The sequence below is a fragment of the Falco punctatus genome (genome assembly GCF_963210335.1).
Source record: "Falco punctatus genome assembly, chromosome: 7".
In the NCBI taxonomy this organism is placed as follows: domain Eukaryota; kingdom Metazoa; phylum Chordata; class Aves; order Falconiformes; family Falconidae; genus Falco; species Falco punctatus.
The window spans coordinates 11,641,274-11,654,265 of record NC_137587.1 but is presented as its reverse complement, the minus strand read 5'-3'; the positions used below and the strand labels follow the sequence as shown (position 1 = coordinate 11,654,265).

Here is a 12,992-nt window from a genome sequence, read left to right as displayed (position 1 = left end):
CCCGCCCCGCCCCGCCCGGTGCGACGCGATTGGCTGCCTGTCCAGGCGCGGGCTCAGCCGCGCTTCCGGCCTGGTGGCGGGCGGGCGTCGTGCGGCCGCCTCCTCTGCGAGCGCCTCCCTGCCGCTCCGCCGCCTGCGGCCGCCGCGCCCCGAGCAAGGCAGGCCCGCCCCGAGCGGTAAGGGTGCGGCCCGCGCCGGGACTGCGCCTCGTTGCGCTTTGGCGGGTAAAGGGGGATGGGCAGGCAGCCCCAGCTGAGGGCCGGGCCGCTGTGCGCGCTGGGAGTTGTAGGCCGGGCGCACCGGGCAAGGGACGTGAGGCCCCGCGAGGCCTCCTCATGAGCCGCCTCAGCTGCCTGCCCGGCTGCCGGTGAACCTCTCGGTAACTGCATTTATAACCTAACGTTTGCGTGGGATTTCACTGTAAAATTACCACCAGTGGTGTTGCTCTGTGTCTTTGCGGCGGTGTCACCAAGGGTTTGTAATTGGGGAAACCAGTTAAATGGAAGCTTGTCACAGGTTGAAAAGTATGAGGAACCGAGGTAGGAATCCCATGCTGGGACTGCTTGAGGGATCAGGGTTGAGATTCCTGACCTGAAATTGTCGAGTTACTTTGAACTTTGTGTTTGCAAGCATGCAGCTGTAAATGTGACAGGAAAACACAGAGTAGGTCATGATATTGCATTGTTATTTTTATTTTTAGGAAACCTTCTGACTCGGATGAAGGCAGGAAGAAAAACCCCACCCTTTTCACCTGGCTGCATCAGAATTGCCTGGCTGCATACAACAACTCAGTACTCATCTTTACTGTAACCAACAAACAATAATTATAAGCTGCAAAGCATCTTCTCTAGAAAGAAAGATATCCTCCTTTTGGATGAATGTTCTCACAGTCTAAGAAATTGATTTTTGTGGAAAAAGAAATTCACAAGTTTTTGTTTTTTTAAGAGGCAGAAAGGACTGGTAGAACAAGCATTTTGAAACTGAAGCTTATACAACTTGACAGCCCTTGGGCTTTTATGATAAACATCCCCATACAAACTGCATTTTCCCTTTCATAAGTTTGTTGTATACAGTGAGCTAATAGTGAGGTATTTCTTCATGTCATGGCATTCTTTTCTCAAACTAGTCGACAGAGTTTTCAGGCTTTACTGTGGAAATGTTGTACATTCTGGTCTGTTTCAAGATGCCAAAAACTGTTTGCTGTCTCTTTCAACATCCCCAATAGGGAAAAGATTACCTGTTTGAGTTTTGTAACATCTTCCAGCACTGCATTACCAGTGGATCTCAAAGGAACTGATGGCTTTCCTACCAAGAAAGGGTCTGAAATTGAATATGAAGAAGAAAAAGGATGGGATGAGGAAACTAAAGAAATATCTGAAAGGCAAGTCCACTTTTCTTCTTCTGTTGGAGCTCCAAAGAAGCAGTTAATGAGTCAACTTCTGTCAAGGCGTAAGTTTGCCAACATACAGCCTCCAGAAAAACCTTTGCAAGCTGAGGAATGGAACAGACTGAAGGATAGCTTTCGAACACCTGAAATATTTGAAGAAGTGATGTTTAACAGCATGGTCAAGTGCAACAGCCCCATTGATGTGGCTAAGTCCTTGCTGACCCATGTAGCAAACAGTAATGGTGACATTGCATATAGTTTGTTGGTCAAATATCTGGCATTGTGTGTCCAGCAGGGAAAAACTACAGAAATTCGTGATGTGTATGATATAATGAAAATCAGATTTAAGATTTTAGAAAGTGGGGCTTATACCCTTATTATCAGGGGACTGAGTAATTCAGATCAATGGAGAATGGCCTTGACTCTTTTGGAAGAAGTAAAAAAGGCGATGATTCCCTCACGGGCAAACTATGAATCCTGTATCATAGCAGCCAGCCGTCATCAAGAAATGAACCTTGCATTTGAACTTTACCATGAAATGTTGGCTAAAGATTTGGTCCCAACCTTGGATATCCTGCAGGCCTTTTTTGACTTCAGCAGGGGCATGAAAGGTGCTGAGTTACAAAAAGAGCTGTTTGGTATGCTCTTATATTTGAGAGACAACCAAATATACCCTCACAAAACATTTATGCAGAGTATAAAGCAATGGTTTGAAAGGTAAATAATGTTTCAGTAGCAAACTCCAGTTCATGAAAATGGAATTCAGATTGTTCCACAGATGAACACTAATAAGATCCATCAATATCTTATTTTGGTTGTTGCTTCTTCATGAGACGTGCATTATCATGAAAACATGCATTTTATTTTTGCTTCCAGTTTGCTGTTAAAGTGTAAAATTCTTACTGATTTCACCTTTTCTTGAAAGATGTTGCCTGTTAAATATTATTCTTTGGTACAGAAAGTAGGAAATTGTATATCCAAAATATCCAATTTCATCTCTTTCTGGCGTTGGTACGTAAGGAATATTGACAGGTGCGAAGGTTTTTCCTGTAATCTGTCAGAGTGTAAAAGTTGTAAGTTATTTGAAAATTAGATAGTTTCTCTCTTTAAAGGAAAGAGGTAGCAAAGTTAGCTGAGGTTAAGTGAAGATTAAATGCTGACTTTGTATGGAATAATAGGAGAGGAGTAATCTCAATAGGCTCTTTGTTTTAGCACAGTATTTAGCAAGCCATGCACTTTGTTTTCATGAATAGTGATGGTCAGACTCCGCAAATTACAACTAGTTAACACTGCACGTGCACAGTGTAGTTCATCTGGGCCCGTTGCATGTTTGTGATGCTGCTGTATGTGAGCCCATCTATGATTTTTTTTTTTTAAATTGTTGACTTTGATTTATGTGAGCTACTCATCCCTTTTACAAGTTAGTCCTCCTGGACAGAAAATATGGCTGTGGGAATGCACTACCATTATTAGAACAGGTTATACTGCTGTCCCCTAGCTATTCCCTGGGAACAGCTAGGGAGCAGAGTAGGCTTCAGTCAAGATGAACTGGTTTAGTGGGTGAAAATCTGTCATGGGGTGCTATTTTCCCACTGAGTAGAGAAGGACTTGTGTGTGCTGCACGTGCAGGAAACTCAACGTAATAAAACAGACCTTGGCAAGGAGACTGCAGGGGTAGTGAGTATGTAGAAAAGCTATATATTGCTTGTGTATAGTGGCAAACCAGTGCTGCAAGCTGAAGCTAGGCAAACTCCTGTTTGTGTTTTTAATACTGTTTGACTGTTGGAACAATTCATGAAAGATTGTAGTAAACTCATGTTTTAGATCTATGTTGGCCTTTTCCTTAAAGGAAGGGGTTTCAAACATGAAGAAGAAACAAAGTCTGTAATAGGGGAATGAAACTAGGTGATCAGTTAGCTGTTTGGCTTTTATCTGTGAACTAGTAAAAAATGCTGTTTTACTTGTGTTCCAGTTGCTAGTGCTGAAGTGGTATATGCTGGTGTTGAAAATAAATAAGCAATTTACATGGAGTTCCCAAAAAGAAATAGAATCTGATAACTTCTAGCACTGTTAGTTTTGCAAAGATGATGCAGATTGGGAGGTAACTTTTCCTGACAAAGGAAACTGATGGTACAGTATGCACAGAAGTGTGCCTTGTGAGTGTAACTGAATAGGTGTTAGTTTAAAAAAAAGATTCTTCTGAAGAGCAGACCAGCACTGACTTGTACTAGTGCATAAAGCCAGATTCAATACAGAGATCTGAGTGTGCAACAAAGAATCACCGTATTTTTCTGTTGCCTGTTGTCTTTATAAGAAAAGAATCATTATGTGTCAGCATGAGGGATGCGAAAGGAGGGCAGAATCAGGATGGTTATTCCAAAGTCCGCAGCCTGTGTGTGCAGCCTATGATAATAAATGCAGTGGCAAAGGGAGAAGTGTCTGCAGTTGCATGTTGGCATAGGTATTCCTATTTTGTAACCTATTCTGATTTGGATCTTGTGGGTAAAAAGGAATGTTTACTCCAGCACGATGATGGTGATGGTGCTGATAATGGTGTGGAGTCAAAAAGTCTCAATGCAGCTCATTTTGATATGAGCATATTTTTCTTAATCTCTCAGGATGACACCTGCATAGAAATCTTGATTCCTGCTTTACCATCTGGTTTGTGAGGTGGTTTATGTATGTAGGACAGCAAGTTAAAAATTGTCCATGCAGCCTCTTTATTTGTATGGTTCTTAATATTTGAGGACGACATAAATTGGGGAGGTTGATGGTGTTAGTTCTCTGCATGTTGTTAAATGCTGGTTCTTTATATAATATTTTTGGGCGTTGATAAATTATATATGAATCTTTTTATGCTTTCTTTGCAGGGTAGATAATTGGTCTTTTACTTCTAAATGTTGACCAAAATAGAATAATTCTTAATCTGTTATTCAGGTATTGTTAAATATGAATCTGATGTTTTTATTTATCTTTCCCTCTGTACATACTAGCATACCAGGAGGGAAGTGGAGAGGACACCTGACCAACATTAAAGACAGGTAAATGCAACACTTTAATTAAAAGAATAATCAAGACAGCACCTCACTATCTTGAACTCTTCTTTCATAAATGTAAAAACCAGCTTCCCTTATATAAGAAAATATTTTCATTCTTGAGGATATGAACCTTTGTTGTGTACATACGATTTCCCAAACTCCAGTTTCCAACTCATTCTTGTGCATTAAACAAGACCCAACATGCAGATTTGGAAAGGAGTTAGGCTAAGCAGGGCCAAGGCAGAAAAACACAGGGAAAAGTAAGAGCTGCCATTTTACTGTTTAGGAATTAAAGACTTACTTTTTTGCTTGGCTTTATAATACCATTGTGTAACATATCTAACAAAGCAGTTTTGAAGTGTAAATGGATGCCTTCTTGAAAATTGGTACTGTTCACATACTGCAGTTAATTCGTACAGATGGGAGGGTTCTCCCTTCCCACCTGATTTTTAGAGAAGACAAGGTAATTCTTAAGTTAGATTTTCACAGGGATAACTTGGGTATGTGTTTCTATTACAGCACAGTTTTCTTAATGCCTGTAAATTCCTATATTAAATGTTAATCTATCTGAAACCTGGTTCTTTGTTTTTGTAGCAATTTGGCAACTATAAATGTATTAATTATAAGAAGGTCTCCAATGGATTATTGGGGTTTTTTGGTGGTTTATAAAAATACACCATGATGCATAGTCTGAAGTAAAAGCACAAGTAGAGTCTGTTGCTTTGAAGTCTATGAAAGAACAGCATAAATCACTGCCCTAAGAGTAAGGGTCATTCACCGTAAAATTGATTATTAATACGTGTGTGTTGTTACTGTACTGTATTATAATTCACCAAATTCTAGACAACTTTTTTTCAGCCTTTAGAGTTTCAAGATTCTAAAGTTGATTGGCTTGGATAAGAGGTAGCTTGTTGTCTTGCTGTCTAAACTAAGGAAAAGGCCTTAAGGTATCTCTGAAACTCATGTGGTGTTTGTTACTAGACTCATCTTTGTAGTTAGCATAACTGATGTCTTAAAACGTGAGTCTTGAGTTTAAAAAAATCCAGAGCTATGTTTTCCTAAGTGAGTTTGACAATGTATTAGGCTTATTCATAGGCTATTCTAATTTTGTATAAATACTGGCAGTTATATCTCAGATGCTTATTTCCAGGATATTTTCTTCTTTATCTAGCACTGAGCTCCTAGCTTCTTTGAGCTGTGGTAATTAGAATCTTGAAACCCCTGCATACAAACCTTGACGTTTGAGGACCATTTTAAATTGAGAGTTACAAAAGCTTTGGATTTCCAAGGTCAGCTATAGAAAGCTGCAGCTCAAGTTTTTGAGCCTATGTTCAAACTACTGTAGCATGTGTGACTTCACGCTTGGTATGTAGGTGCCATGATACTCCAAATCTATCTCAGAAAAGTAGTCCTTCAAAAATGTAGTTAAATTGTCAGGTAGCTGTAAGCACAGCTGTATATCCTGCAGAGGTGAAAGGCTTCTGTGTGGGAATTTCTTTGCATGAAATCCTAAAATGATCAATCAGAAGTTACAAAATTTGCAAGGTAATTTGAAAGGTATGATTGCAAAAAAGCAGCAATTAGACTTGCCCAGTCTTGCAAGATGAGTGTTTCTTTTGCCTGTTTTGCCTCAGGTCCCTTTGGGCATCCACATTGCAATTTCACAAGAAGAAACTGGCTTCAGGAGCTTTGCTTGTTGATAGGTTGGGGTGGGTTGACTTGTTGGGGTGTGGGGAGATGTGTTTTTGTCAAGTAATCGGAAAGTGGTAGTTGCAGAAGGATCTACATTAACTATGGGACAGGTCCTTAAACTTTAGGCTTAATGCTTTTGAAATAGTCTTGTGACGGTTCATTAGGCCTTCTCTGTTGCCAAACTGTGAAGTTCCTTAATGCAATTAGATATATTTAATGGTAACTTTACAGCTATATGAGCAGTCAGTCTCATTGCTTATATTAATATGTAAGCCAAGCCTGCAGTAGTCACAGTGGCTTGAGCCCCTGGAGCGTATTGTTTGTATGCAGCACTGAATGTCCTTTGTTGGAATTCCACGCGTAACTTTTTTGATTTAGTAAATGCACTGTCAGCATTGCAATTAATGCAGTCTTGGCTTTTGGAATGTGCATTAATGTATACTAGAGAATTGGGAGAATTTAACATTTCTGATTGCCATGGTTTTAGAAAATTACAACTTGGCTTTGGCATCTCTAGGATATCTCTGTGGAGACAGCTGGGGAAAATAACTTGTTCCATTTTAACACTTAAAGCTCAAATCCTGTGATTCAGTTCTGAGATTGTGCTTGTGAAAATAAGATATTTGGATGGATTTAGAGAAGAGTGGTTACTCCTTCTGTTCAAACTATGCCCAGCTGGGTCAATATAGGCTTCTGAACAGAGCAAGACAGAAAGGAAAAATGTGAAACATCAACAACATACCCTGCATATAAGAGAAACTTAAGTGGGAGCAAGTGGCAAAAAAGTCATTGTTCGGGAGTCGGGAAGAACCAAAGACCCATTCAGACTAAGTGTCATTTTATTGCCTCTTGGAGAAGCTACTAGATTCTGCTTATTTTCTTGGTACTATGACTGGGGTGTCCAATCTGGTTATGAAGATGCAAGCTGGATCTCATGTCTAATGTTCTTGCAGAAGGGCTTGAGAACAGACAAGACTGACTGTGAATATCCTTAGTGTATGTTGATGTCCTATTTGACTATTTCTTTTTCCTTTTTCATGTAGTTTCTAGGTTTAACCCACAATCAGAGGTGCAAGTCAACAAGTCTACCCATGAAGTCTATGTATATTTGTAGGTCATTGGTTTGTCATTAGAAAGTATCTGCAAAACCTTCAGTTAAGTTTGTAGCAGGGGGAAAAAAAAGAGGTTCGTGTAGTTTGCAATTCAAGCACAGAGATGCAGGTTGTTTTGTCTCAGTCCTCCACTGTTACCCCACCTTGCACACTGGTTCTGTGGTGGGCCCAGAGGTTCGTGGTAGTGATGCATGACATACATTTTTGACCTGGGTATGGAACTGTGCGTTGTATTGGTTAGGTGTTTAGTTGATAGGGGCTAATGGGAGAGGCAATAAAGAAAGGATGAACAAGTGGGGTATGGAAGTGATGACAGTTCCAGTTGTATTTCCTTCAGATGATGTGTTAGGGCAGAGGTTGTGGCTGTGGAACATGAAACAACAGAAAAGGTGAGATACTAAAAAACGTGGTTTTTTCTTTCTCTCAAGATACTGTTCTGGGGCATCATACAAAAATCCAGAGGTGGCCAAGGAAGTTAGTCCTGTCTTGTTTTGCATCCTGAAATTATGCATGTGCTGTGCTAGCAGGCTGTAGGAACAAAAACCCAACTCATAGCAGTTGATGTGGTTCTCACGGTTGTGGTTTGTTTTAATGGCCTTTTCCTGTGCTGGGGAGTTTTTGTAGCACTAAGTTGGTTAGACAAAAAGTTGTGCCTCTTGGCTGGCATGGATCTGTGTGTTCTCTGTAGCATTGCCTCACTTGTGCTGTTCTGGAAGTTTTTTTGTGATCTACTATGACATGTTAGCACTCTTATTGAGGAAACTTCTAAAGAGTTTGAGGTCTGGTTTTTTCACACCCCCTATTGTTCTGTTCTGTAATCTTTTATGATGGATATCCAATCTCTTTTAGTGTTAAAAACATGCAGATTAGTGGAGAGTTCTTGTATGTGTCAGAGACAAAACGACATATGATTTGTAGAACCACAATTCTTATTGTAGCTGCTGGCCCTGCAAGAGGGAAACTAAGAGTACTGAGAAGTGGATGATGTGAAAGATAAATGAAACTGTCCTGGTGCTGCATGAATCGTACAGTCACTGACACAGCTGTGCATGGTGGAGTGGTGTTTCTGTCTCTGGGAAATGAACACTAAATGATGGCATTGGTTGACTGTAGCTGTAGAGGTTTTTCATCTGCAGCAGTCCACATTCCTAGATCCATGTGAGGATATTTAGCCTGTGCCACAGAGCAGGAACGGAAGTTTCTTAGCAATAAACTAGTGGTTAGTTACCAGGAGTTACCAATATAAAGCCACTGGCTGTTTGGGTGCAGTCAGCCTGATACTGGAAAATCACTGGTGGAACTGGGCATCATACAGGCATGTAGTGCCAGCGTGACTTAGTGTTGCTGTGGGCTTTCAGAGCAAACAGTATTTCTGTTTTAGTCACAGTGCACTCAGTCTGTTCACTTTGACCACCTTTGAGAGATCTGAACAGTCTTAGCCTAGAAATAAGGGGAAGTCTAATAGCGAGACAAGTGGCACAAAGGCAGTCTTCCTCATTATTTGCTTTTCCAACCATACAGCAGATTTATGTTACCTTTTCCTTCTTTCTTTCCTTCCTTCTTTTTGGTGAGGTTATTCCTACAGCTATGGCAGGTTTGGTTATTCCTAATCTTGATAAACCAGGCATAAATAATTTAGCTTTTTTAGGAGCAGTTGGTGGCACAATAGTGGAGCATTTTACTGGTGTGTTTTCTTGCAACACTTATAGCTAGACCAAGGCTCTATGGTCTGCCTGCTATCTTCAACCAGTGTGCCTACAGTTACTGCATATGTTCTGGCCAGGGCAGGGCAACTGCATTCACCTTCCTATATTGAGATCTGGGCTGTATATATCCATGGTGAATTTCCTGTGTAGTAAGGAAACTTCCAAATATTAGAGATATGGAAATCTGTGGTAATGTTGATAATTGAACCCTAATCTCTCAAAGCCTAAATAAATGTTGGTGAATATTTAAATACTTTTTTTTTTCTTTTTTTCCATGCTCTCATGCAGAGTTTTAGTACTAAATCTTGCAACATCTCTGGAGTTAAATTTTTGATCCTGATCCCACTAAATCACATCAAAATATTTCTAGTGAGTTTAGTAGGTTTTGGATGCATCCCAGAAAAAATACAACTAATTTTCTGATGATTGTACTGTGTTGGAATTCTTGTAAAATATTGTGCTCACACTCAATAAATTAGTAAAATTTAAGGTATTTCTTATTTAGAAGCCTTTATCATTTTGTTTTCTCATTTCACTGTTATTACAGTGGACAGTGCCCGGTTTGCAACCATCAGTTGGAGGATAGTAACCTTACTGAAGAGGATTATAATAATCTCAGAGAAAGAATAATAAGGGACGTGATACATGGAACTGACACTTACAGGAAAACAAGCCCACAGGTAGGTCTTGTGCGCTGTCAAGTTCATTGACTAGGAGGGTAATATATAGTTAATGGTCAAGTACTTTGAAAACACCACATACCATTTTTTCTTTCCTTTAAGTGTTAGTAGGCCATTAGATACATCAAATACTTTAGTATCTTTTTCAGTTGTGTTTTTAAAATGGGTTTAAATCTTGACCTCTTTCACATTGTCTTTGTTCTTATATTTTCAGACAGCTTTAATGGATACTGAAATAATTAAAATGCATGTGTGTTTTTTTTATATTAAAAATTTTAAAAGGTATGGAAATCTTTTGATCCTTAAAAAGCTAAATTTTAAGTATGGAATAAACCCCAGTAACTAGAACAAAATAAGACATCTAGTGTTTTGAGCTTGCAAAAAAGAGAAGTCCTGGTATTTCTTAAATTCAGTATCATATCTGAAACTTGCATTCATATTCTGAATATTTGATTTTTTCAGTTGGGCAGCTGTTTGCCAGAATCAGTAAAGAACCAATTACCCTTTGGTTCAGTCAACTTTCACAACCAACCAATCAACCAACTAACTCTCACTTTTAAAGTTATGCTTTCGTATTTATAATTGGAGTATACATCAGGCGTATCAAACTTTTCAAAGGTCAATGGAAACGTAGGGCGCAATCCCCAGGCACTATATGTCACAGTTCTGTTTCTTGCTCGCTTTGCGGAGAGATTAGGGGTTCAGCAGTAGTGATGCAGCTGGAAGCTGAGCTCCGCTAGATGGTGCCCACACCACGTCTCAGGGTGGTTTTGCTTTTCTCTTAGCAGCGTAGTTGTCACTCTGCTGCAGCTGATTTGCCTCAGTTCTGCGCCAGTTCAGCAAATAAGGAAGAGGACGCTGGGTTTAATTCTTCAGGCTTTCTGCAGGCAGACATTGTGCGTGTGTAACAGTTACAGAAACCTGAAACAGCTCACGTTGGGGTGCTTCTAGTACCTGCAGCCTATTGTTTAGACATCTAATTTCCACACAGATTTTCTCCTCAGTTCAGGACTTTTGGCTGATCTAGCTGTAATTCGTACAGAGGAATAAAATTATCCTTAAAAATGTAGCAGTAAGTTTAAGTATTTAGTGGGTGCTGGTGTTCTATAATATTGTAAGGTAAATAAAAGGATGTGTTTTATTACACAGTGTACAACTACCTCTATCTGTTCTCTGAAAGCCTTTGTGAAAATTATGGTTGAGGTTGGTTTATTAAAGGAAGCAAACCAAGAAAACTTTATAATTCCTTAACTGGTTAACTGTATAGTTTGTGAACTTTCATTTCTATTCCCTGTAGTGACTGTTGGCTTGAAAATGTCAAATTTGCCAAGTACACAGGGCTAGATTAGCAGTAGCAGTTGAAGGCAGGTAGATTTAGGAAGGGAGTTCTGGGTAACAGGATGTTCATGCCCAAGCTGAGCAGCTGTGCAAGTGATGTTACTCCTGTTTGAGAACCTGATTGATCAAATGAATGCGATCTAATGAAACAAAGACTCAATACATTATTTGAAATTTTGATGTCAGTAGATTTTGTTAGTCCATATGATAGCTGAAATTCCGTCATGTACAGCTCTGGTGCCGCCCACTTGCTAGTTTCAGGATGACCTCGTTCCAGTTCTGTATCAGGAAGCAGTCACTGAGAGGCTGAATGGAGATGAACTTGGTGTGTTTACGCTTGGCCATACAGCTTAAAATCTGCTCCCTCAGTGAATTTTGAGCGTGGATGTGGGGGTAGAGGCAAAACAGTGTCGTGATGTGTCAGAGGTTTCCAGAAATAAATTTGGGACTTTTTAGTTGCTTTGTGCTGTGAAAGCAGACATGTGGTGATGAAAATATGCTGTCCATTTTAGGTATGCCAGGCTGTGTGAATTCTCCTGCAGTGAGGGTTTTCCAGAGGGGAAACTAGGTGATGAGGCTGAAAATAGGATGTTAGCAAGTGTATCTGAGCAGGGGGGTTTCCATTTTCCAGTCAGTCACTTTTCTGTAGTAGCCGCAATTCAAATAGAAAACATTTTAGTTTTCTATTCCTTCTTTTCTCCTAACTAGTTTTCTTTAGTGCATCTGTGTTTCTTGCAATGAAATTATTATTCAGGGAAGCAGTTTGAGTTGTTTTGAGCTCTAAACATTCTTTTTTCCAACAGTGTTTCAACTTGAGTATGTAATGCATTTGGAATCTTTTTTTTTCTTTCTTTTTTTCTTCCTCCATTTAGGAATATTCTTTTGTCTTACATTTGCAACAGACACCATCGTTGCTCTATTTGTTTTTATTTTTCTCACTTACGAATAAATGTGATCAGTGTAGAAAAATAGGAGCAAAGATTTGGGTTTGAGGATTCCTCAAAAGTAGTTGGTTGTGCTATGATGAAAAAAAATCTTTTTTGTAATTAGTTTTAGGAAAGAAAATCAAACAACTTAAGTTTGTACGTCAGAGTGAACACTATTTACAAATACATTGAAAAGATGGTTTGCATGAACTATAAACCTGATTATCTGTGATAAGGAAATACCTGTTATACATTAAGAATAAACATCAATTCAGATCTTTTATGCATAACTACTGAAAGGCCTGTTAGAATGTCGTATGACAATCTAATATAGCGAGCTGCAACATTGCAGACTGCTGTAGAAAGAAAACAATTGTAACAAGACTGTCACCTTTTGTACTGATGCCTGTATGATGTTTTCGGTGGGACGCCTGTTTACTCTGACAGCATTCAGTTGGGAGCTATGCTACTGAGCCTGAGTTGATATAATTTGTATACTGAAAGGCAGAATCAACTTGCTGTGGTGACTTCTGTGTTGCAGCTGCTCCCAGGCATTTCTCTCAGATAAGCAAATGCAGTAATTTCATGCCTTTCATGGCTACTTCATACCCTGATAAACCTGAGAGGACTGTGCAGGGGGAAGGAGGCACATAGGAGATATGTATGTGCTGTCAAGAAGGCAGGAAGACATGGGTTTGTGGGCACGTAAAGTCCCCACACTAGATGTGAAGGGATTTTACATATTCCTCTAGAATATAGGAGCCTGAAGGGGGAAGAGGAAGTGACCCATTCATCTCAGTGTTATTTTTGTAACTGAATGAGGTTGTGCTGTTTCAAGGAGCCTTGAAACTAAAGCACTCTCCCTTACTTTTAGATTGGTGCCTTTTCTTTTCTATAAAGCTTTGGGTTTTCTTCCACATGTCCATGTTTCCCAACTCTATGATTTGCCCTAAAGCCCTGTGGGGTATATGTCATTCCTGTTCTGGAGTAGTTTATTACTTTCAAAAACCCTGTGTACTCCAAACTCTAACAAGACTGTGTCTAACACAGTCTGCCCCACCCCCATCTGTCAGAGCCTTCAGTCCCAACTTCCAGTTTGATCTCATTTTTCTA

The 12,992-nt window shown here is 39.7% G+C and overlaps 1 protein-coding gene across 2 annotated transcripts in view; it reads left to right on the top strand.

Moving 5' to 3' along the window:
* The first annotated feature begins 42 nt into the window (after positions 1-42).
* Positions 43-12,992, top strand: part of PRORP (protein only RNase P catalytic subunit) — a 53,368-nt gene continuing 40,418 nt past the window's right edge. Inside the window, exons 1-4 of one of the 2 annotated variants that reach the window (XM_080395133.1) lie at positions 43-176; positions 701-2,104; positions 4,381-4,428; positions 9,483-9,615. In XM_080395133.1, the coding sequence (XP_080251259.1) occupies positions 1,104-2,104; positions 4,381-4,428; positions 9,483-9,615 (1,182 nt within the window). In that variant the 5' untranslated portion in view covers positions 43-176; positions 701-1,103. The other variant, XM_080395134.1, reaches the window with a different exon arrangement.